Source organism: Fukomys damarensis, unplaced genomic scaffold, assembly GCF_012274545.1.
Source record: "Fukomys damarensis isolate Sample0158 unplaced genomic scaffold, DMR_v1.0_HiC HiC_scaffold_22, whole genome shotgun sequence".
In the NCBI taxonomy this organism is placed as follows: Eukaryota; Metazoa; Chordata; class Mammalia; order Rodentia; family Bathyergidae; genus Fukomys; species Fukomys damarensis.
This window is the reverse complement of record NW_022900934.1, coordinates 5186270-5210920: the sequence shown is the minus strand read 5'-3', so window position 1 is coordinate 5210920 and position 24651 is coordinate 5186270. Positions and strand designations below refer to the sequence as shown.

General features: G+C 53.9%; 1 protein-coding gene across 2 annotated transcripts; it reads left to right on the top strand.

Annotated features, from left to right (window-relative positions):
* Positions 1 to 22063: 22063 nt before the first annotated feature.
* LOC104865321 lies at positions 22064 to 24601 on the top strand. Of its 2 annotated transcripts, XM_010628786.2 has the most exons (5): positions 22064 to 22089; positions 22195 to 22307; positions 22456 to 22932; positions 23242 to 23321; positions 23361 to 24601. In XM_010628786.2, the coding sequence occupies exons 3-5, from the start codon at positions 22896 to 22898 to the stop codon at positions 24222 to 24224; spliced, it is 981 nt and encodes a 326-aa protein (XP_010627088.1). In that variant the 5' UTR covers positions 22064 to 22089; positions 22195 to 22307; positions 22456 to 22895; the 3' UTR covers positions 24225 to 24601. The 2 variants fall into 2 exon arrangements, with proteins under 2 accessions (XP_010627088.1, XP_010627087.1); XM_010628785.2 differs by lacking the exon at positions 22064 to 22089 and having other exon boundaries at positions 22152 to 22307.
* The last annotated feature ends 50 nt before the right edge of the window (positions 24602 to 24651 follow it).

Genomic DNA, 24651 nt, shown 5'->3' with positions numbered 1-24651 from the left:
TGGGGGCCCAGAGCCCCCAACCTTCCCCAACCTCAGGGTGCACTGGGGCTGGGGGTGTAGGGGGTGGGCATTTAGAGGTGAGGGCAGCTCTGCGAAGGACCTGTCCACAGTGTGGGGCGTGCTTCAGGCAGATCCCCGACGTGTGAGGTCAGGGAGGGCATCTCCAGGAGCCCACGCCCAGCAGGTCAAAGGGCACTGTGGGCCTGGGCTCATGTGGACTGAGCACTCTCAGGGCTCACTGCGCAGGTGCGGGTGGGAAGCTTCAGAGAGGCTGTGAGGAGCGCAGAGCTGAGCTGGGACGCCGGGGTGTCCAGACCCTAGCTGGGAGCCCAGGAGCAGTCCTAGGGCTCTGGCCCACAGGACTGTCCTGGCACCTGCTCCCACCCCTCCTCCCCTTCCTGCTCCTGCCCCTCAGTGCTGTGTGTCCTGGACTTGGTCTCCTCCAGGACCTCCAGCCTAGGTCCACTGCACTTAGCCTCCGGGCTTTCCCTGGCTCCTACTCCCCACTAGGTGCTGGAGTCACACGTTTCTGTGCTCGCCAAATGCTTGGTCCCCAGGTGGACTACAGGCCAGGCTTTGGGGATCAGACATCTACCCCAAGCCTGCCACGGGAATTGGGCCAGTCCAGGGGACAGGTCTGTGCCGGTGTGGGGCAGGGACCATCTACGGGCAAGTTCCCAGCCCCACTCTCTTCTCTGCTCTTGGGGCGGCCCCTCCACACTGTCCTCCAGCTGACCTTGGAGAGGAGCCCACAGCTGGTTTTTCCCACATGGAAACATAAAGGGAGCCGCAAAATAAACACAGCCAGGAAGGGACTGAAGTTCTGGAGTCTTGTGAAGGCCTCACCCAGGGTTCCCGGGATCCTCTTGTTCCTGGAGGTGGGAGCCCCAGAGCCCCAGATCTGAGAAACAGGCAGGAAGAAGCAACCTGCATGCGCTTGTTCCCGTCGAGCGAGATGTGTGGGGACTCCCTCCAAAGGCTCAGAAAAGCCTATTCAGGGCCGGAAAGGAGTGTAAGGGAAGATGGCCAGTGGGAGAGAAAGAAAATGCAAACAATGAACGGGGCATAGGATAAAATGCTAACAGTTGGTAGACATGTATATGGTTTTAAGTAAAGTTTGAAATTATTTCCAAATAAACTCTGCCAGCACAAGCCCATGTGTCTGCTAGGCCAGAGGCCCCCTCAGTCCTGCTGGTACCCACTTTGGAGTTGCTGACCGGGTCTCCTGAGGAAGCCCAGGGCTGCAGAGCTGGGCTGAGGGAAGATGCTATGTGGGTGTTTGCTGTGCTGTGAAATCAGAGATAGGCAGGGTTCCTTCTCGGAGCTCCTGGGGTCCCCATGGTGGGACTAGGGCAGCAGGCTGGGCCCCAGGTCCTCCCCATGCATGCCTGCCCTTCCTGCTGGCTCCTGGAGGCGGATGCAGGAGGAGTCACCCTGGGCCCCTTGTCCCCAAAGCTGACACTTCCCTTTCTTCCCTATGAGATCCACTCCCAGCTCAGCCCCAAACCCAGGAAGCAGAGCCTCCCCAAGGCTGGGCTGCACTTGTAGACCCCACCACCACCAGCTCCCCCTCCCCACTTCCTCTCCCAGGCTCTAAGTACAGAAGCTGCCCCTCCAAACAGGCAGAATGGAAATCTGTATTTTAACAAGACTCCCTGGAGGTTTGTGGGTGAGTTGCAATCCAGAAAGCCCTAAACAACCCACTTAACTAAGAAGAAAAAAAGGAGCGAAAAAGAGAGAAAGCCACATCCAGAAAATAGGTGCTAATGCAGTGAGTTCTTTAAACGTGCAAATTCCAGAGGTCACAGATGGCTCTGCGGTCAGGCTGGAGGCCCCACACCACCAGCACGGTTCTGCGGTGCACTTTGGACCCAGATTCGGGGAGGAGATTCAGACAGGGCTGGGTGGGAATAAACCGTCCTACCCTGCCCAGAGCATCAAGACGCCAGTTACGAAAAACAAGCATCTGGAAATAACAGAAAGCATCTGGTGCTGAAGGGACTCTGGGTCTAGTCGTTCATCCTGGTTGAAGATCCTCTGTGCTTACGATTCTGCGGGGAGCTCAGCACGCGATCTTATGGGAAAGAAGGCACAGGGTTGGCTCCAGAAGCCCTGGCGCAGCTTGACCGTGGTCCTGTCACTCGTGGATTGTGTGGCTTTGTGAAAGGAAAGATGTCAGATATGAAAGGGGAAAGCAAGAAAGACCCCTGCCCCCTCCCTGGGATGGGCTGCACCTGGGGTCTGGGCCTCGGAGCTGGAGGTGGAGGATGCAGGGCTCCTCGCAGGGACTCTGGGAGGGTCTCCAGGGGGCTCTCCAGGGTCACTGTCCACCCCATCACTCTCTTCCCCCTGGGCTGCTTTGGTGTCCTTCATGCCCCCCGTCAGCCCTGGGGACCGCATGACGTTTGCTTGTCCATTGGGTTTCCTGTCTCCATGCTGAGACTGGGGAGCGTGGCTTGTCCCCAGAAGGCTGGCAGGGTGGGGAAGTACGACGGGGGCAAGCACAGCGCGGACCTGCCCTGGTGCTCCGTGAGCTCCGGCTGAGGCTTCTTCTTACTCCTGTGCTTGGGGAAGTCTGAGGCGTTTTACTCAGAAGCCAGGTTGGCAAGAGTCAAAGTGTAGAGACGCTAAGAGCTCATTTGGTTGTGCCCAAGTTTGAGGTCCTTGGGGGACATCACAGGGATCGCCCTGGGCCTCTGCCTGGCTCGCTTCCTACTGCCTGCTGGGTCAAGTTCCAAGGCCTCCGGTCTGTCCTCCTTGCTCTTTGTTAGGTCACAACCCACCCCCACGTACCCTGTCCTGTCCTCTCCATCCGGCCCTCACATCCTGTCCAGGCACAAGGCCACCGCAGCCTTCCTACCAGACGCACTCCCCCGAGCTGACTCTCCAGGTGTTCAGTCCGCACACAGGGAGTTTGGCCCAGGGAACCGGGGCACAGAGGTGGGGGAGCTGAGACCCAGACGCGCATACTGAAGCTCCGGCCTGAAGCCCTGCCACAGAGCTGGGGGGCGGGCAGGGTCACCCCACTGGCATCTGGTAGCTGTGTCTCCACTGTGACCTACAGCAGCACAGCCCAACCCCTGGGTGACCCCAGTCTGCAGCAATACTCCTCTACCTTCACGGTATAGTTTGAGTACCCCAAACTCCAGGCCATGGCCAGGTTCTCCAGGGAGCAGAGCCAATGGCAGAGGCTGAAGGATCAGCAAGCTGGGGGCACAAGGGGGTCTCGGTTCCAGTCCCCGGGCAGGAGAAGACCCAGGTCCGGGTCAAGCTGGCAAGTGACAACTGTTGAGTGGGCCCGTTCACCTGCCCTGCTCAGTGCCCCAACTCCAGTGTCCATTCTATCCTGAGCACCCTCTCTCGGGAGTGGCATTTGACCAAACGCATGGGATCTGGTGGCCCTGGTGAGCAGACACATAAAAAGCTGTCTTCACAGTCTACCGGGGTAGAGTTCTCGGGACACGCTCCACGGTGGCCTTGCTCAGCTTCCTGATGTACGGCAGCATCGTAGCCCTCCGAGGAGACACAGGGCCTATGGGGAGGGCAAGGACTCCCAGTGCTGGGGAGCGCCCCCCCCACAAAAGACACACCTGAGTTTCCCTATGGCACGGGTGCAGGGAAGAGGTGCCCCCCACCACCGGCTGCACCCTTCTGTCCAGTTTTCTTAGTGGCTTCTAGGCCCTCAGCGCTGCCCAGCACCCACCAGGACTCTTCCTCTCTGGGATAATAAAATCCAATAGGCCATAGAGAAAATAATTATGGGTGAAAAGGAGAGAAGTCTGTTTCCTGCACGGGCCTGGAGCCACACTTTACGGCCGTCATAAACTCATGGAAATGGGATTTCAGTGAAATAGCCACCACTGCCTGACGGGGAAAGGCGGTGACTGACCATAGTGGCATTTCAGTCGCCGCCTTCACCTGCTGTCCCAGGTGCATCCTCACTCACCTTACTTCCCTGCCCTTCCACAGTGCCATAAATAACCGGTAAATCACTGCCACTTCTGTGCCTCGGGCCTAACTCGCCCCCAATGCCTGCTCCTTTGAAAGCTGATGGGCAATGGCTCTGGGTCCTTGTCATCCCCAAAATGGGACACTGGTCACCTCTTGGATCCTGCGTGTGTCTGGCACGGCCTCTTCCTCTCTGGAGCCCCACGGCCCACCCGGGGAGCAGGGTTCCAAAGGGGCCCCAAGCGGCCCCCTCTTGGCCTTTGTCCACAAGCAGATCAGAGGGGTTTCGAGGTGCGGGCTCCTCCCACAGAGAGGCTTAGAGCTTGTTAATCAGAATTCTGTCCCAGGTACCAGCGGTGTGGGTGGAAATGCAGACTGCTCTGGCAAAAGCAGTGTGGTCCACAGTGTCCATTGGAGTAACAGGGAACTGGAATCCGATGCCCCAAATGAAAGTTCCCTGCCTGGGTGCTGTGTGTCTCTGTAAAAGCGTATTCTTGTGTGTGATGCACCAGCGTGTGCAAAGAGGAGGGTGCAGCTATGTTTGTGCACACACGTGGATTAGGTGTTCAGAGGCATGGCTGGGGGTGTACACACAGTGTGCGTGCACACAAGCATTTGTGCAGCTGTGGGCCATGTTCCTTTCATGGGTGATCACTCCAAGGCCCCCCTCCAAGGAGCAAGGTGAGAGCTTCAGACCAGGAGGGCTGCTTGAGCTGAGGGAAATAGGCAGACTGATAATGAACAAAAGCAGCCCCAAGCCCCCAAGAATCCAGACCACAGTGTGGCACTTCTTAATGGTCTGGAGGTCTGGCAGACCCTGACTCACGTGGCAAGGGCTGAGGGGCGACTTGGGGAGAAAGAGCCTGAGGTAACTGCAGCTGGAGAGGGTGGGGTTCTGCTCAGCCAACCCAACCGGAAGGGCCAGGCACGTGGAAGCAGCGGGTGTCCTCAGCGCTGTCCTGAGCTGTCCTGTGAGGAGGAGACGGCTGAGGTCTGTGTGGCCCAGGGACAAGCCGCCTTCCAGTCAGCCCACCCCTTGCCTGGAGTCTTCTGAGGGGGCCACACTGTGGAGGCCATGGGGCCTGGCAGAGACAGTGGGTGGTTTCCAGGTGTCTGGGGGCCCTAGGTCTTGGGGACACCTTCAGGCTAGCACACCTGGCAGTCAGAACGGCCTTTCCCAGGGGTCTGCAAGGCCCAAAGACGGGGGACAGCGAACAATCAGACTGCATCTGCCGGGGGTCTTCCTGTGGAGCAGGGAGGGTGGCCTCTCCCCGCTATCCCTCGAGAGCTTGGAGCCTGTCACAGCCCTGTAGGGTGAGGGTCTCTACCCACCGCTTCTTCCTTCTGGGTTCTGGGAGAACTTGTTCCTCCGCCCCAGAAACCAGGGACGCCCTGGGGCGAGAACCTGAAATGTTGGGGGCTTCCGGTTTCCTCAGCCTCCCCAGCACTCTGGGGGCCCACAGAGATAACCAGATGACCAGATAACCAGTCGGAGGTGAAGCTCTGGCAGGGCTGCTGGGCAATGGGGCCCTCATGCTGCCTGGGCTCTTGCTGGGGCGCAGCTCTGTGCAGGCCAGACTGGCTCTCTCAGAATGTTTAGAATTTCTCACCTGTGTTTGCCCAGAGCCATCTGGAAATGTTTTGCTCTGTTTGTGCCTAGCAGATTTGCCTGTGAGGTTGAGTGCTCACCAACCGCTTGCACCTGGTTCAGTGAAGGCCACGTTATGGGATTTGAGGGTCTCCACCAGTCGGCCCAGTTCCCCGAGAGCTGGAGGCCTGCATCACTGCGTGTTCTTTGTCGAGTCGCAGGCTGTTCATCGGAAATGAAAGGAGTCTTGGTCTCTGAGTTCACATGTTGTCTGGGCAGGGCAGGGCGAGATGTGGGGTTCAAGGACAGGGGTTCTGATACTGAGCTGTGCTCTCAGAGCCCTGGCCCTGGAGATGTACGGGCCAGAGATGCATCTTTGTGTAGCCATGGCAGGAACATGGTGGGGTTGAGCATCCTCAATCAACAGGGGAGATAAGACTCCCCCCTTTCTGTCTCCCCATGGATCACCTTGGATCCCCCAACCTGCTCCTCAAAGCCCGTTCCAGACTGAGTCTCGCGGACCCATTTCAGAGCAGCTCAACACACCCTTTTGCTGTGGCCTTTCTCCCCCTGCTGCCTCGCCTTCCCCCTTTCCTCCTCTCTGCCTCCTGGATAGCTTCCATACAGCTGTCTGCAACATCTTACAGCTCTGTGTCGGGGGTGCACAGACCGAGGCTTGTTCTGCATCAGGTCCTTAGCTGTGGTGCCACTGACACTGGGGCCTGATTAGCCTATGTGGGGATGCTTTGTGCAGTGTGAGATCTGTGGCCTCTGCTTCCTAGATGCAGGTAGGAGAATAGTTAGTTTATGACAAGGTGTGCCAGCACCTGATGCCTCCCAGGGCAGACTGGCATGGGTAAGAGTCACCACCTTAGAAAATGGGCCTGGAACTCAAAGGACAGGGAGGTCACACACAGCGAGAAGAGGCCAGCGAGCAGCAGCCACTTTGTGAACTGGGGCAGAGGGGTCCCTGGGGTGGGGCACCCTAAACTGCCTCTGCCCCTGCCTTATTAGGTGTGGGCCTATCTCTTCTGTCTCCCCACCCCACATGAGCTAGAGTTGGGCTGCTTGATTCCAAGAACAGCTGGCCAAAGAAAGCATGCCAGATGCCCCACTTTGGTTTGAAGCCCCCGAGAAATGGGTCTGCCACGCGAGTCTGGCCCAGACTTAGGGCTTCATACCTTGTTTCTCTGGGAGCCAGGCACATCCAGGCACAGGAGAATCAACCCTTGCCCCATTCTTGGGACCTTTCCAGTGGGCCCAGGGCTCTGAGGGAGACGGAAGGAAACTAGTGCTGGAGGTGCATCAGGACAGGTGCTGGGGGGCCCAGCCTGGCTCACAGCACAGCCCTCCATTGGGGCTGCTGGCTTCTGGCAGAGCACAGGGAGGCAGGATGTGGGGTCCTGGAGCTCTGAGAGAGAAGCTGTTAGGGGTCTTGCTGGATTGACTGAGAGTCTGCGAAGTGAGCTCTGCTGCCAGAGCCTGCAGGTTGGGCTGTGTCACACAAGCAGAGCCAGGGTAGAACAGAGCTGGCCTAATGCCCACCTGTACCCACTCACCTGATTGTAGCCGCTCAGAGGGCCCTGTGATGTCCTCCTCCGAGAGGAGGTGGTGGGCAGTGTTGCTGGAGCCCCTACTGTGCACCCAGGTCTATGCCTGGAGTTCTGTCATCTATCCTGTCGGGGTGTGGGGGCTCCTCTAAGGGCCTGGGTTGCTCTGCGGAGCACAGCTCCAGCTCCCAGAGCCGGGCCAGTAGGGAATGTGTGCAAGGCTGGCCATCAAGGAGGGGAGAAGGGCTCAGCTGGTGGCAGCCGTGGGAGCAGGGAAATCAGTCACCCTCCACCTGCCCGTTGAAAAGCTAAGTGGCTCTCCCAAGGACACACAGCCACTGAGTGGCAGCCCAGGAGCACATGCCTCTCACACCTTCCACCTTCATTGCTGCACTGTCCTCCCCCAGGCCTGTTGGAGACTCGCAGGCCCAGCTGTCTGGTCACAGAGCAGGCAGGCCTCAAGAGCCCACACCACAGGGCTCCAGGGAGCTGGAGCTGGACGGGTGCACCAGTGCCGCCCTCTGTGGCTCTTGAGCATTGCAGCCAAGGCTCTCTGAAGGGCCACACCGAGTGCGTGGCTCAGATTAGCACCTTACCAGCATTGCCCTTGTATGGGCTTCTTACTGCTGCTGTAACAATATAACACCAACTTAGCTCAACACTGCACAGATGCATTTTAGTACATCCGGGAATTCATTTTCATACATCCCGGAGGTCAGAAGAGACCTGGAATCTCAGCTAGAATGAAGAGCTTTCTGGACTATGGGGACTCTACTGCAGGCTCTAGGGGACTTGTCTTTCTCAGCTTCCAGAGGCCTCTAGAGGCCTTGGCTTGTGAACTTGGCCTCCTCTTCAAAGCTCTTGGAGTCTCAAGTCTGGCTCTGGCTTCGTAATCACGTTTCTCTCTGGCATTGACCATCAGGCCTCCATCTTTTCCTCGTAAGGACCTCTGTTGATAATCACCAGGGCTAACCTGGATAATCCAGGATAATCTCTCCATCTTCAGATCCTCAACTTAATTACGTCTACAAAGGCCCTTTAGTCATGTAAAATGACATACAGTGGACCCTTGAGTTACAACCAGCCTGACAATGACAACTTGGCTTATGACCAGAATTTTAGTTTTAACTTGCAAACAAAATCTTGAGTTACACCCTGAATGCTGGCTGATTGTGCTTCCAGATGGTGTCAGAAACAGATTGAACCCTTAGAGCATTCTAGAAGGCACATTACAGCATTCTTTCCTGCGGGGGGCTGAGAAACCCTGGGCCAGTGTCTCTAAGGATGCTGAGATCTGCCTGTGGGCAGGAGAGAGACTTTGAAGGCTGTGTAGAGGATCTTGAGCCTACACTGACCAACATGAGTTATAACCAGAACTGGAGAACAAATTGAGTTCGTAAGTCAAGGATCCACTGTACACAGCTGGCCCCGTGTACCAAGATTCTGAATCCATGGATTCAAGGAACTGTGGATTGAAGATATTTGGAAAAAAATATTGCTTCTGTTCTGATTATATACATACATTTTTGTTGTCATCAGACCCTAAGCAATACTGTGTAACAACAGTTTGTATACTAGTTGCATTATATCAGGTGCTACATGCAATCTGGGAATGATGTAAAGTGTGTGAGAGAATGTAGGTAAGTCATACACAGATACGACATCATTTTACATGAGGGACTTAAGCATTTGTAGACTTCAGTATCCTGGAGGAGGGTCTGGAACCAGTCCCCACAGGTACAAGGGGTGACTGTAATTCCTGGTTTTGGAGATTTGGGTATAGACACTACTGTGGTGGTTTAGATGGAGATTGTCCCCCCACCGCCATGTGGGCTCAGAGGTAGGGTTTTCTGAAGCTGGTTGAACAATGAGGTCGCTGAAGTTGACTTGCTGTTAGGAGGCGGGGCTTGGCTGGACGAGGGTCACTGGGCTGCTACCCTGAAGGGTTGATCTCCCTTCCTGGCTCCTCCTTTTGCTCTCCATCTCCTCGTTGGTTAGCTGAGTGGCTTAAGTCACGGACATGTATTGTTTCATAGTCCTGGAGACTAGAAGTCTGAAATCAGGGTGCCGGCATGACTGGGCTCTGGTGAGGGTTCTGCCTGATTTGTGCACGCCACCTGCTTGCTAGGTTTTCATATAGCCTTTCCTTTGAAAGGGGCAGTGGTGATCCAGAAAGACAGAAAGACAGAGACAGAGAGATAGAGACAGAATCTTCATCAATAAGGCCCCTAGTTTTATTGGATTAGAACTCTAAGCTTATCATTATTACATTTGACTTTACCTTCTAAAAGATCGATCTCCAAATACAGTCACACTTGAGTTAGGGCTTCACCTAGGCATTTGGGAGACACCGTTTAGCTCATAGCACAGAACAGCGGCGGGTGTTCCTTCACCCGCCCACCGCCCTTTCCCTGAAGAACCGCTTTTCCAGGCTGCCCTGCCTACTGGATTTCCTTGGTGTCCAGCCAATGGGGCGGGGTGGTGGGAGCTGGCAGGAGGCTGAAGGCAGGAAGAAAGGGTGTGTTCCCTTCGTCCAAGTGGTATCCTGGGCTGATGGCTCCTCTCTGTGCCCTTAGTTCCCCATGGGCCATTCCTGCCACCATTCCCACTGGGTGGCCTCAGCTCTGGGGGCTAGAATGACACCTCCTCCCGCCTTCGTCTCTAGCTAGAGCTGCGGAGGACGTCTTGCTATTGCTGTTCTCTCTTGCCCTCTCCACCTGTAGTATGGCTGCTCAGTTCTCTAGCCCTCTTCTGAAATACCTCCTGGCATCCTCTTCATCTCTTGGGCTTTGCCGCTCCAGCTCTCGGCAAACCCCCTCCTCTGTGGTGGGAGGAGTTCAAGGGTCGCCCCCCTTTCCTTCCCAGCCTTCTCTGCCCTCCCTGGTGAGCTGGGTCTTGGACAGCAGAATTCATGGGGACGGGGTACTCCAAGGATCAGTGAGTTGCTGAGCCGAGGGTCCAACCTGGATCCCTGCTTGCTCTTGCTGTGTGATTGTGGATTTCTTCGTGGTTTATGACAGATGTTCCTTAGGTTATCAAGAATCCCAGTAAAGTCTATAATTCTAAAACATCAGGAATTCCTCTAGCCCAGTGCTGGCCAATAGAATTCTGCCAGTTTCTTCCAATGAAGAAGACTTTCTTTGCATCTCGGCTTCTAAAATGGGAGCTGCTGACCGCATGTGGCCATCTCACCCTTGAAATATGGCCAATGAGGCAGAGGAGCTGGATTTTAAATTTTACTTAATTCATATTTGAAGAGCCACAGTACTGGCGACTGCAGCTTTGAACCCCGTGTCCCTGGGACACCCCCAGCAGGGTTGACGCTGACTTTCCTCCCATCTGAGAGTTGTCTCTTCAGCATCTCCACACCTGCGAAAAAGTCCTGTACAAGAAGGAAGTCACCTTCGCAAGTAGCCACGGTGCACAGCCTGTGTACAGGGAGAGCCGAGAGGGGCTGGGGGCACAAGCTAAGCGGAGACTCAGGTTAGCTGGGAGCCCCATCTCCACCGCTCCTTCCTACTGTCCTCCCTGTCCTGCAATGCATTTTAGCCAAGATCTCTACAAACCTGAATGACACAAGTAGAGAAAATGCAGAGAGGGCTATGGAGAGCTTTGCTCTGTCAGTGCCAGTGAATCTACCATCAAGCCAGTAGCCTGCACCAGCAGAGGCAAGGAGACGGCTTGCACCAGAAGCCCAAGAGGAGCCCAGGTTGTCCTCCCTTGTGGTCCCCGGGTCCCAGGGAGCTTGGAACATGCAGCCAGTTTCTGAGTGCATGTCCTGCACGTCGGAATGATTGTCACCTGCAGTTTCCCCATGAGGTGGGCCCTTGGCTGCATCCCAAGTAAGGAGACAGATTCAAGGTGAAGGTTTGCCCAGAGTCAGAGGCTGGAGAGAGCTGGAGCAGGGCTGGGCAGGGTCTCCAAGGCCGGCTCTCTCGCCCATGTGTGAAGTCCTCTCTTAGGCTGCTGGAGTGGGAGGAGACCAGAGCCACAGCCTCCCGGGCTCCCCTTGGCTTCTGGCCGGTCCTGACAGTGACGGGGCCTCTGGAAACACGGTCCCCTCCCAGGCCACCAAAACGCAGCTTCAAGAGGCCAGGGTCCTGACACAGTCCTCCCCTCCCAAGGTGGACGTGCTCCGCCATCGCTCTGGAGCTCAGTGCTGGCCCCGGGAGATGGGAGTTGAGCGAGCAAAGCCAGGTGACCCTGTGGAGGGACAGCTGGTGAACTCCGTGGGAGCTTCCAGGTCAGGAGGCCGTGCAGTGGACTCTGGGCATTCATGGCAGGAGACGCGAGTGGGCACCCACGGGAGGGCAGGGCACCCTGCAGGCAACATGGGGTGTGCAAAATGGGTGGGGCTCTCTGCACCTGAGCCTCAGCATCGGCTTGCTCTCCCCCACCCCTTGCTAAACTGGCACATAGGCCCTTTGCTAGGAGAAAGAACAGGGTGCTAAGGGCTTAGGGAAAAACAAAACAAAAACCAGGTCTTGAAATCAGAGAGAATGGGGCCAGATGTCAGCTCAGCCACCTACTTGCTAGCAGCCTCTGCATGGTGTGAAGCTCCACTGACCTTCTTTCTTCTCCTCGCACTTGCTGTGCCCATGGTGACCTTCGATGGATGTGGGACCCTGGGTGGTCACAGGTGACATCCACATGGGTCCTGCCTTGTGTCAACCTGTGGTCTTTCTGCAGCTGAGGAGCCGGCTGAGCTGCTGCGGGGCCCTGAGGAGCTGAGCAAGCAGCAAGCTGGGTCCCCCCAGGCCTCCGTCCCTGAGAAGTGGGCTGTGTCGCTTGATGGAGGGCTGCTTCCCCAACTCTAACACAATGGGTGTGACGGGCGGTGCAGGTTGTGTCACCGACAGTGGTCTCTCCTGCTCCCCTGCTGCAGGTAGGACCTGTCACAGGGCCTGTGCCATTCCCAGCCCAGGGGCGAGTCCTGATTGGTCTGAGCTAGACACAGCATTTTTTTTTTTTCTACTTTGTCAAATACTTGCTCTCCAAATCTTGTAACTTGCAGTGGTCATGCGGCCCAGTTCTAGACTTGAGAAGCAAGGACAAATTTTTCTGGGATGCATCTTGAAAGGATCTTCCTCCTGCATAAAAAGAAGGGCTCTTCTGAGGCAAAACTCCTGGGCCCCTGCCCTCTCCATCCTGCTGGAGAAGCTGTACACAAAGACATGGTGTTTGCAGTTCCAGCTACTATCTTGTGACCGTGAGGCAATAAGCACAAAGACAAAACTAAATTGGGCTGAATAATAGACAAAACCAGGATCCTTGATGGTACTGTTGATATCAGAATCTGCCCTTTGGACTCTTGTTAAATGACCAATGAACACTGCAGGTTTTGTTTTTTTGTTTGTTTTTTGTTTCTGGCTTAACTCAATGCTTATTGAGATATCAAAAGTCCTCTTGTAAGCCACTGAGGCGTGTGCTGAGGACAATCAGGGAGACAAAGATAAGACACTGCTGAACCAGCAGCTTTGAAGTGGGAGCTGGGGAGAGGCTGGGTGAAAGAATCAGAGAGAAGCAAACAGGAGTTTCCAGAAGTGTCCTGTGGGGTCTGACTTGGATCCCCTTCATATCCTTTTAATATGCAAATAGGAATGGGAATTGCATTTTGTTTCCTTTTGATTATTTAAACTGTGTTTCTTTGGCTGGCAAAGGCTGAACTTTGTAGAGCCCAGAAATTATTTGGGTTACATTTAAAACCACAATTGGGTTCTGAAAAACAAAGAAGGATTAAGAAAGAGTCCAAAGAGTTTACATGGTGATCTTCATATTCCTTAAGTCCAGGGTTCTTGTTTGGAATAACTTAGGAAGCGTAAACCAAATTTACTGCCAAAGGGATTAGAGAAAGAAAACTAACATCAAAATGCGACATTCAAAAGTGGTAAAAACCTAACTCTCGGTTCAGTTTACGGTGAGTACACACCGAGGTGAATCTATCTGCCCACAAGGAGACTAACAGAACAATAAATCTGGCTCCAAAGAAGAGAGGAGAGGGATCAAAAGCTGGCTACAACCCTAGTCTCTGGCTGGTGTCTTGCAGGGCTAAAAAAGAAAAAAAAAGCAAACCCCGAGATTATCTTTTCTATCAAACTTGAATGATTTGCATCTTCTCTGGACACTTAATCATTTGCAATTATTGAGCTTCTACAAGTTAGCATTTAACTTTGCAGAATCTGAGCTCTGACTGATACTAAGTGGGGAGTGGAGCTCAGCCACATCAGAAGTCAGCTCACTTTCACCGGGGTCCTGGGACAGTGCCAAGGATGATTCTAGAATCTCGGTCATCTTTCCCCTGGCTTCTGAGCTTGAGCAGTTTCTCTTAACATCATACAAGGGGAGTGGGTGGTGCTTTGTAACATTCCCAACTATGAGGACCTGCCCTTCACTTACACACACTCACACACACACACACACACACACACACACACACACACACACACACACACACACACCTGTGTGTATACACATGGGGACCAGGTGCAGGCAGGTGTCCAGGGACCAGGCCCTTGGTGCTCTCTGATTTCCCCTCTTACCAAGAGCCCTTCCCCCCCCTTTTTTTTTGGTACCGGAGATCAAAGGTAGCAGCACCACAGAGCCAAATCCCCAGGCTTAGCCCTTTCCTTCTTGCATATGGTGTCTGGGGCCCCAGGGAAGGAGTGTGCAGGTGGAGAGGAACCAGCTGCACACACGTGTGCATGCACACTGACCCACACCTGCCCACTGTCATCCCCTCCATCTGTCACATCTTCCCCTCGTGCACTCTGACCCTCTCACCACACACACACACACACACACTCACACACACACGCACGTGCACTCACCCTGAGTCAGGCACACACTCGTTTGCTGTGAAGTCCATGCAGCTTGCGTTCTAGTGACTCTCACCTGCAGGACCCTGTCCAGGGCCCTGGAGAGGCTGGAACAGTGCTGTGTCAACAGTTCACATTCTCTTTTCATGAAGGCCCCCAAATGCCACAAGCTTCAGGCCCACAGACCCCACCCACCCTTTCCCCAGGGACAGAGCGAGAAGGGCTCCCACAAGCAGGGATTTTGGCCTCCTCCACAGCCACAGTGGCGCTGGGAATTTGAATGGCACCACTAATCTTGCTCAAATGAAGTGTGACCTGCTTTTGCCTGAGGTCTTTCTCTGCCAGGCTGCATCCCAGACACTCTGGGGGACCTGATCACACGCCAGCAGTTTCCAGGCCTTGGAGAATCATCCTTTTCTGTTTGACAACTAGAGAGGCAAGGAAAGCTGGCACATGGCCGTGGAGAGGGCAGTGGGGGCTGTGGCAGGGCTTAAGTGACGTCTTAATTCCCATCCTTTGGCTTCCACTTCTGGTCCCACCTCTGGGAGGTCCCAAATGAGCCTCCTGCCACAGGATCTGAGTGCTAATCGGCTCTATGCCTAGCCTGAATTGCTCTCCCGCCTCCTGGAGCCCCCTGGGCCTCTGCCACTCACTGATTTTGGGAGCTGGGGGCTTATCTTTATAGAGCAGATGGAGAAGTTCCCATTTATTTATTAAAGCCATCCAACCTGCATAGAAAAAGCAATCTGCCAGCAGCTGCTAGAAGACCTGCTTTAAATACATTTCCATAGCTCAGCTGTCTGCGGGGCTGGATTTCTCGCGCCCTCTCCTCTCATGGAACCAGACAACCGTAGGTGTCCTGTGTGTGGCCAGCGGACTCCTCCACGGCAGGCATGCTGCATGGGACAGAGAGCCACCCCACCTCTCTGCCAGTGTGTCCTAGTCTGCAGTTGCCAGTGGCCAGCAGGCATGAAGACCAGGTGCCCAGGGCCAGGGACACTGGGATGCCCACTGGACACAATCCTGGGAATACAGGGCACTTCCGTCTCAAGCCTTGACTATGTCCTCACTCACTCCTTCCTTCTTTCATTCTATCATTCCAGGTGCTCCTGCAGATGTGGATGTGCTTTGGGTGAGACAGACAGGGCTTCTGCCCTTGGGGAGCTCACCTTCTGCTGCCAGAGAGACCGCGGGGGAGAAGGCACATGGCCCAGAGGCCTGTCCATCAGTGTCAGCAAAGCAAGGCTTGGGCAGGACTTTGGCTGCTGGCTTGGGGGGTTCGAGGTGAAAGTGGGGTCAGGGTAGGCCTCCCTGATGAGGAATGTGTTAGAATGGAGCCATCCCGGGGACACCAGCTCCCCTGGCAGGGCTAAGGGGCATGTGGTTCCCGGGGCACACAGAGCCTCATAGGCCGCCCTCCCTGAGGGGCTGCTGTGGTCATCTGGACCCACCATTCTCAGGAAGATCTCATCAGGAAGCAAGGTTGAGAGGGAGATGACAAGGAAGACTGTCACTGTTCCAAGACAGTGTGGCGCAAGAAGAAGGACAGGCAGACACCTAATGTCTGCGTCCTGCACAGGGGACTTCCTGCCCTGTGCCCTTCCCGGTTCCCTCACACATCGCCATGGCCCACATGGAGATGGAGGATTCATTTGGCCTCCATGTCTGTCTTGTTTTTGGGCCCCTGGAAGGTCAGTACCTTTTGAGACCCCTGGGAGAGTTGGTTGATCTAAATTTTTTAAAAAGAATATTCCAGAAAGAAGCGAGAGGTCCTCCATTACCACTTGCTGAGCCCTGAGCTGGCCACAGTCCCTCTGAGGCTCAGTGGCATGGTGTCACAGGGGACCTGTCTCCTAGGTGCTGCGCGGAGGAAGGAGGACAATGCCTGTGGGGCACCCAGCATATGGCCCACTCATGGTGAAGATAAGGGTCAGGGTCAACCAAGGGACCCCCGTACCTGACCATCTCCTGCCCACTAGCATGTGCATGGCTGTGCTCATTGCAGGTTAGGGGAACTTGAGCCTGCTCTTTTCACCCATCCACAGAGAGAACCGCCCGGCCTTCTAAGTACTGCACTCTGTCAGCATGTGGGGCCAGCAGTGGGGACTTCCAGAAACCTACAAGATCAAAACAGAGATGATGACAGAAAGATTAGGGGCTGCTGGTGGTGGAAGGCTGACCTATAGTGGCTGGCATTGATCTCCACTATCCAACCAATGACCCAAATATGTCATTGAGAAAAGGACTCCCTACTGGGGTACAACCAAAACTGAGAACTCACCCTGAGCTTTTAACCTGGGCCGGATGCCGGAGTTACTCTTAGTCAGGAGATTAGGGCAAGGCAAGCCAGCTGGGTAGGTAGGCATGAACTGTCAATCACAGAGACCCAGGAAATGTGCAGAAAAACAGCTCCCAAAGCCCTGCCCCTGGAACCAATCGAAAGTCCAATCTTCAGTTCCTCTTGTGAGAACTCAAGCAGGTTTTGGTAGGAAGGCCTAGATCTGACTGACATCAGCCCGAGGAGTGGGTGACACAAAGGAAGCCGCCACTGAGCTCTTGTCTGCTGTGCGCTTCTTTTGCAGCAGTCCGTCTGCTCTCACCGTGCCAAGTGGCCTTCTTTCACTACTTTTAGTTGAGCCACACTCAGTCTGCAGAGCATGTTCTTTTCCTACCTTTAATAAATGTAAAACCTCAGTACCTTTTGTACTTTTTTGTCCACTTCTTTGTTCAAGACAAGAGAAACCTAGAAAGAATCTCTAGAAGTCCTCAGAACCCCCAAACCCAGTAACAACTTGGGGACACTCAGATCCCTCTTGAGCCACAGGCAAGAGTCTCACCGAATCGCTCCATGGTCTGATGATCAGAGGTTCAAGAGTCTGGTGCTTGAGAAGGACAGAGAGAGGAGAACTGAGGACAACAGCTTTGCAATTGCTTGCTCTGAGCTCAGTGTGTTTCATCCTGGGAGGTACTGCTGTGAATATTTCCATATCACAGATGGGAAACTGGCTTTAACTTGCTCAAGGTCCACATGAGGGGGCAGTCAGAATTCAAACCAGGCCATTTGGTTGCTTCCACAAGGCCTAGAAACTCTCTGAGGGGAGAGGGGGGTTGTATATGAACAGCTATCATAGGGATCCAGCCCACTGTCTCACAAAGTTAAAGAATGAAATCATGGACAGAAAGCATGTCAAAGAAGAAGTGTTTAATGAAATACAAGAAGGAAGAAAAGGCTCCGGGGAGGAAGGAGGGGTCTCAGGAAATGGGTACCATGTGCCCCCCCCCGACCCGATCCTGAACTTGTTATGGATAAGCAGAGCGCAGGAATTGTTCAGTTGTACAGTGGCTGCCTATCACAGGTAGCTCTGTGGGTTTAAAATGACCAGTGGAAGTCAGGCTCTCTAAACCAGTTCAGAATGCAGCCTACAAAGGAAACTGAGATTTTAAAGAAAAGTCGGTTGTTCTGCATTTTTTAATTCCTGGAAACTCAGCCCTTGCATTCCATGTTGGCTGAGAAGCTCCTTTCCTGGTCAAAGTCCTAGTTTTACTGCCTATTCTTATTTTGATTCTTCTCAGTGTGACTGACCACCCAACTCTAACTCAAGGCCTTTCTCCAGCTAGCTGTCTACTTATGTGCTAACTAGCTAAACTGTCTTTTACTCTTAGATCTAGTGGCCCGAGAATGGAGAAGCTGGGAGGTGTGTACCCCTGTCCTTCTTCCTCTGTGATGACAGGGTCACCAAAAATTGCACTCTTGTCTACTTCCCTGCTGTCTGCTTAATGAGATGCCCAGGAAACATTTGCTACATCTGAGGAGGGAGGGAGGAAGGAAGGATTTGAAGTCACCCTATTTTCATTACTTCTGGGTAGTGCCCCTCAGTTTGTTGCTGTTCCTTTCTGTTCTTTAATCATGTGTTTGGAACAGTGATGGTCCAGGTAGGAATATAAAAAAAGACTAGGTGGGCCAGGGATTTACTCAGTGGTTCTGCTGCCCGGCTTGCAAGTGCAAGGACCCGAGTTGGATCCTGGGTACCGAAAAAAAAAAAAAAAAAAAGCTAGGTATTCTCAGCCTTTGGTACTTGGATGCAGAGAGGAGAGCAAGAACCCTGGGGTCAGACAAATCTGGCTTTATGATTCTGGCTCTGCCCTTGGAAAGTAGATGACCTTAATCATAGGGCATCTGCTCCATGCCTATCTCCTCATGTGCCAAATGGAGTCCAAACAGCATCTCCTTTCTGGAGTAGCTGGGGATGTTCAATGGGAAAATGCTGGTGACATGCCTAGTTTGTCCCTGACATGTGCCAACTGCCAATGCTCTTTGATGGTGGCATCTATCTTTTCCCGTTCACTTCCCCCCAAAAAATGAATGTGTGTAGGACAGGCTGAGCCCTTTATTTCCACTCTAAACAGTCACATTACTTTTGGGCTCCATAGGGCTGGGTGGGAGGACCCCCGAGAAAGCCCAAAGGAGCCACCTCTGGGGTTCCAGACAGATGCTCAGTTAGCAGCTGTGTGTCCTGATTCACACAGTCTCAGATGATAGCGACGTCCTGGTGTAAGGGACAGAAATATTCTTCCACTCTCCACAGCGGCCTGGGGTGGTCTGTGCACGGCTGTGCCAGGAACGTGCAGCCCATGTTATGGGGTTCTTGGGGGCTCGTTCTAGAGGTTCTAGGTTCTTTTTGTGCAGAACAAGGAGAATTGGACAAAATGAGCTCGAAAGGTAGGGAGGTTTTATGTTTATTAAAGGTAGGAAAAGAAACTTGCTCTGCAGAATGAGTGCGGGCCAATTAAGAGTCGGAAAAGAAGTCCCACTTCAGGGTGAGAGCAGAAGGACCGCTGTGAAAGACAGAGCACAGTGGCTGAGAGCTCAGGGGCAGCCATCTTCTGAATCTCCCACTCCTCAGGCTGACGTCAGATCTAGGCCCACCTATCAGAAACCTGCTTGAGTTCTTGCAAGAATTGAAGATAACATTCTCTGATTGGTCCCTGACTCAGGGCTTTGGGAATTGTTTTTCTACACATTTCCTACGATCTCTGTGTTTGACAGGTTATACCCATTTCCTCAGCTGGCTTGCCATGCCCTGACCTCCTGCCTCACCCTTGTGCCTCTCTCTCCTGCTGGGGCAGAATGCCCGTCCATCTCCACAGAAGGGCCAGAATGTAGTCCAAACCCTGGGATTCCCAGGATCAGTCCCTTTATTTCTGGAACAGTGACAACATCACCCATCCTTGGGTAGCAGGGACCGCGTTACTGAATGGGGAAAGAAACCCAGGTCACAAGGCTGATCACACAAGCTGTCACCCATACCACACAAATTCTCATACCCAGGGGGTGAGACTTCTTAGCTTCCATCAAGAATCCAGTCACTAAGAGACATCTGCGAAACAGCTGAAAGAAGTGCTCTTTTCATTATTAGCTTTATTAAGGAGGTTTCCCTGGCTTAGTGATGTTCCCTGTTTTCATATAGACTACTATGAACATTTCTGCTAATGTGCTGTGGAGCTCACCTGTGTTTGATATGAGTCACTTAAAAAAATTCAAAGCTAATATAAATACTAGGCTCTAATTAGTTACTGGAATAATTAAGATCAGTTTCAGCCCAGCCAAGCCCATTTCTCAGGGAACACAGCATCACTGCTTAATTTTGCCGAGAGGCTCATCCCTCCAGCTTTAAGGTGTGACTCTTTCCTTTTGGCTGGTTGTTTCAACCACTTCAAGTTGGTAAAAACGCTCAGGGATCGCGGTGCAGTCCTGCTTTCATGAGCTTCGGGACTCATCTCCGTCACAGCAATTCGTGGAAGGCAATTCCTTTGACCCTGTGCCCCTGTAAAACTTTCCATACAGACACACTCACATAAAAAATTCTTCGTCTGCTCTATGTAGCAGCTACTGATATACAGAAACGGCTCACAAGTAGGATAAAACTCAAGTATGTGATTTAGCCCCTCCAAGGAAATGGAGAGAGCAAGGCTGAAGAGCCCTGAGGAAAATGGAAAGTCCTTGCAAGGACTTAAGTGGTGTGCAGAGCTCTGGGCCAGACGGACTTGAACTTGAGTCTTTTAAACTTTGCCACCACGAAGCTGGCTCACTGCACACTGGTTATCAGCTTGTCTGAGTGGGCGACACCGGGCACACTCATAGGCAGCGAGTTACCTGGGGCAGATCTGTGATTTACAGGCAGGCAGCAGGACACCGCTGAAGCCTGGATCATCCAGAGACTGTTGCCCAAGGTCAGGGAGCTCCCTGAGCACACGCGGGCGTGGCTGCAGAGGCAGCTTGCACCGAGGGGCAGGGGTCCAGGGAAGTGGCCCACTGGGTCCAACAGCCTGTGGCTAAGTGACTTTTAGGCTAAGGGGCTGCAGGACATGCTGCTTTGGGGACTGGGACAGAGCCCTCCAGTCCGGCCCCGTCAGAGGGTGCTGCATGCCCCGTACATCGGATGGTTGTTCTTGCTATTCTTGAGAACTACAGGGAGTTCAGAGCAAGGGTCAGAGCAAGGCCACCGGGAAAACTTCTGCCACCATCAATGACCCCACATTCGGGGGACACTAACTTCTCAGGGTGCCAGGCCACCAGCAGGACATAAGATCATGTGGGGACACAGCACACACCTGTGGGGCTCTCATGCCTGGTGCCCTGCTGCCCGCAGAAGTGCTGCCATCCCAGAAGACACAGCAGCAGCGCCCTGTCCTCCTGATAGGGGATGGGAATCTGGAGCCCCTCTCTGTCTAGGAGTCCCTGTTGGAGCACTGGGCTGGGTGAGTGAACTCCAGCCAGGTACTCTGTGGTGGAGGCCCAGGGCTCCAGCAGCCCGGGACAGTTCTTTGCAGAGACTTGCAGGTAAAGGTCAACAGCTTTCTGAATAGAGTTGTCAGATTTAGCAAGTGTATAGTGCAGCATTCCCAGTTACATTTGAATTGTAGCTCAGTAACAGCATTTTTAGTATATGTCCCATGCAATATTTGGGACGTAATTATACTAAAAAAGTATTCATTGTTTTTCTGAAATTCAAATTTAACTTAGCATCCATATTTATCTGGCCTCCCTAACTTAGACACTGAGGAGATCACAGGAATCTAAGAGGCATTAGAGATAACTGCCACACTCTCCTCCGCCACAGGTCCTGTCCTAGGTGTGAGGAGTGGCCGATCGCAGCCTCGGTCACGGAGGTGGGTTTTTCCACCAGGGAAGAGATGAGAGGGCAGAGAGGCTGGCGGAGACAGCGTACAGGGCCTTCCACTGGGCCTGCCCTTCCCCATCCCAGGGAAGAAACACATCCAAGCCGTGAGGGAAGGCGACCATCACTGTCCAGCTGTGCAAAAATATTGACACCTTGCACCTCCCACCCCAGGCCTGCTCGGTGATTGGCTCTGTTATTGGCTCTGTGATTGGCTGTCCTCACTGCTCTCCCGCTCAGGATTCCAAAAGCCACCCCCCCATAGATGGGTGGGGCCCAGCAATGAAGTTCTGAAGATGGCACCAAAAACAAGTTTGGGTAGAGCCCAAATCACCTTAAGAATCACGTCCCTGCCTGCTACAGACCGCGCTCTATGCTGAGCCCCAGTGAAGTGTGGGCACCCGGTTTGGAGCCCCAACTTGCTGGCTGGAAAGCACATGTCTTTGGACTCCAGCCTCCCTCCCAGCAGGGCCCAGGAACTGAGGGATGCTAAGGACTGATTGAAACCCTTACTACCTGGCTTTGGTCACAGCAGTGGGAATCGGAAAGGTGGAAGCCAGATACATGCCTCCAAGTGAAAAGAGGCATCAAGAGATTTCAGAACTGGAATTCCCAATTTTATCCACAACACAAAGCACAATTAGAGAACTTGCCCAGGATGGCCTGGTTAATGAACACCACTAAAGTTTCCTAAACTCTGTGATGATAGGATTGGATTGATATTTAGAGAACTGCTAAGTAAAATTGGGTTCAGCACTGATCCTAATTTATCCAGAGAAAGTCCTATAGGTGTTGTTTTTCTCTAACCTGGTTTCCAATTCTTCATACATACGGCTTTTCCCAATGCAGTTTTGATTCTCTTCTTAGCAAATATCCTAGCCAGATCCGGCTGCCAAAACAAATACACAGTGGACTGGGTGGGGTGGGAAGGTTAAACAATCAATATTTATTTCTGGCAGGTTGGGAGGGTGGGAAGTCCGAGATCAAAGCACAGGGTGATCTGACATCTGGTGAGGGCCGCCCCATCCGGGTGTGCAGCTAGCACCTTCTCCCCTTTCTCTGGGCCCCAATCCCAACTAGAGGGCTCCCCCTTCAGCATCTTCTCCTCTCCAAAGGCCCCACCTCCACGTACCGTGCGGGGATTGGAGCTGCACCACACCAGCTCTGCGGGACGACCTCCCGCCTAGCACCCAGGATGTTGGGTGCCTGGGACGGGGTCGAAGCCGAGGTAAGAGCATGTGGGTGACCAGTTGCCTCGTCCTTCATATCCACACAAGGCATTTAACTTTGTGTTGACTTGGAGGAGTTTTGTAACCCCCATGTCACGAGTGGAAAGTTTACTTGGAAGCCTGTTGATTGTTTCTCTTTGCTCCCAGACAGGAAGCGCCTGGAGGGAAGGTGCGCTCCTCAGAGGCAGGCCCCATCCAGACCAGTTCATCAGCTGAGGGAATAAATCAATGAGAGGGAGCAGAGGAGTGGAGCAGTAGGAATATGGGCGGGAAGACGGCGCCGGAAGTTGCCCTCACTCGGCGTTAGAGCACACGTCCTTCCCCTGCGGCGCGGAGGAGGTGCCTGTTCTGTGGTCCCAGCTCTCCCGAGTGAGTCAGAGGTGTGCAAGAGGGACGGGCGAGGAGACACAGAGTTGATGCCCCGCCCGGCCTGGCCTTTGGCCAGTCCGAGTCTCAGGCCCGCTGCCCCGGGCTTCCCATCCCTGCGCTCCAAGCCTGTCCCCCTGGGGCCTCCCAGGCCTGTCCACTGATCGCCCCATGGGCCGTGCCCCGTGGAGTGGCACAGTTCCTCCTCACTCGGGAGCCTCATGCGACTTCTCTTCTCCGCACGCCTATGGGCTCCAGGTGCGTGGCACTGCTTGCGGTATGGGCTGAGGTGGGCTGCGTCCAGGAGGTGCTCACCTGGGGTCTCCTGCAGGCTTAGCAATGACAGCTGGAAACAGCGTGCGAAACCCGGCCCTCTCCTCTGTGTTTGATTCTCTCTGTGGGTGGTGGAGCTTAGTGCTAGCAGGGAGGTTTGCCTCTTTATTGTGATTCCACTTGGATTTTACAGTACAAATGTTCAGTAGGCAAAGGTGAGTGTTTTTGCAGCACAGTTCATGCTCAGCTGGGGCAGGAGGTGCTAAGTGTTACCTCTCTCCTACACCTTGGCAGAAATGACTCATCTCCGTGGGGCTGCACTCGGCGGTCTTCTCTCACTTCCTGCCTGCTCTCTGCACCACACGTGCTCCCAGGTGAGCCCTGGAGTCTCTCTGCACCACACGTGCTCCCAGGTGAGCCCTGGAGACACACCTGGATGTACAGGTGCCACTGGAGGTGGAGAGGACGGGGTCAGGTGCAGCGCTAGGGGCAGGTGGTTCCAGAATCAAGACCTCAGCAAGCGAGGGCCACGGCCAGCATGGGAACCAAAGCACTGCACTGGGAGGCAACTTCCCGCCCTGCCCAGCATGACTGAAGCGGCCTCCCGTCATCCTGGGCAGCCATGCCTGGCAGCCAGAGGCGGCGAACTCAGGGACAGGAGGCTGCTGAGATTCCCACTGCACCTCTGGGAAGTACGGGGCTTGGCACAACGGCCCCCACTCGTGGGTACACTCAGTCTAGTTGCTGCTGAGAGACGAATGGCTTTACCCAGGGGCTGTGGGCAGCGTAGGGCCGTCGAGGGGCTGCACACGTGGACAGTTTACTGCAGCTTAGATTCCAAACACGCTTTGACCGCGGTGTGTGGGAGGGTGGATTCCAGGGCATGTGAGGGCTGGACAATGACCCAGAGGATCCCTATCACTAAGTCATCATTTATCTTGGAATTAAGGAAAATATGGCGGCTGGTTCTCTCCTCTGCCCCTTTTTTCTGCAGGCGGGTTTCCATGCGGGTTTTCTGGACACTCTGTGACTTCTCCGCTCAAACATCCCCCTTCTTCCGAAGCCCTGGGTGCTTACTGCACAAAACTGGCATCGACCCAGGGTCCCAGGCCAGGACCACTGCTTCTAGGGGGTCTGACTCCGGCATGTGGGGCCTCTTCCACATCTCCATCGGGCAGGCAGGGAGGGGGGACACTTGTGCTGCTGCCAGAGGCTGTCTCCTTAAAATATTCCAGTCACATCGCCGGCGGTGCAGCCGTACCCCGGGTGCATTGTAACTGAGGGAGAATTTCATTTTGTTTTTGAAATGCTGTTATTACACACTCAGGAAACCCACAAAGGCACCTTGGCAGGACAGGATCAAATAAATACCTGAACTCAGAGTGCAGCAACATTTACTTAGCAAATGACATTTTAATGCTGCTAGTTGAATTTACATACTAATTAAAATTTCCCTTTAAAACATTGAGACTTTTGGCCTCCCTGCCTCCCCGTGATGACAAAGATTATTATGTCCTGTCAGGCAGAGTTTCCCGTGATCGGTGGGGACACATTTGCAGCATCCCCTGATTGCTTCCCCAGACAGAATTCAGTGCCAGGCCTCCTGCACGCCCGTCTGCTGCTCTGGGCTGGGCTGGAGTCACAAGGGAGTCCCTGTCCTCCAACTCCGGATCACTGCCAGCTGGGGGCCTTGACAGCAACGGA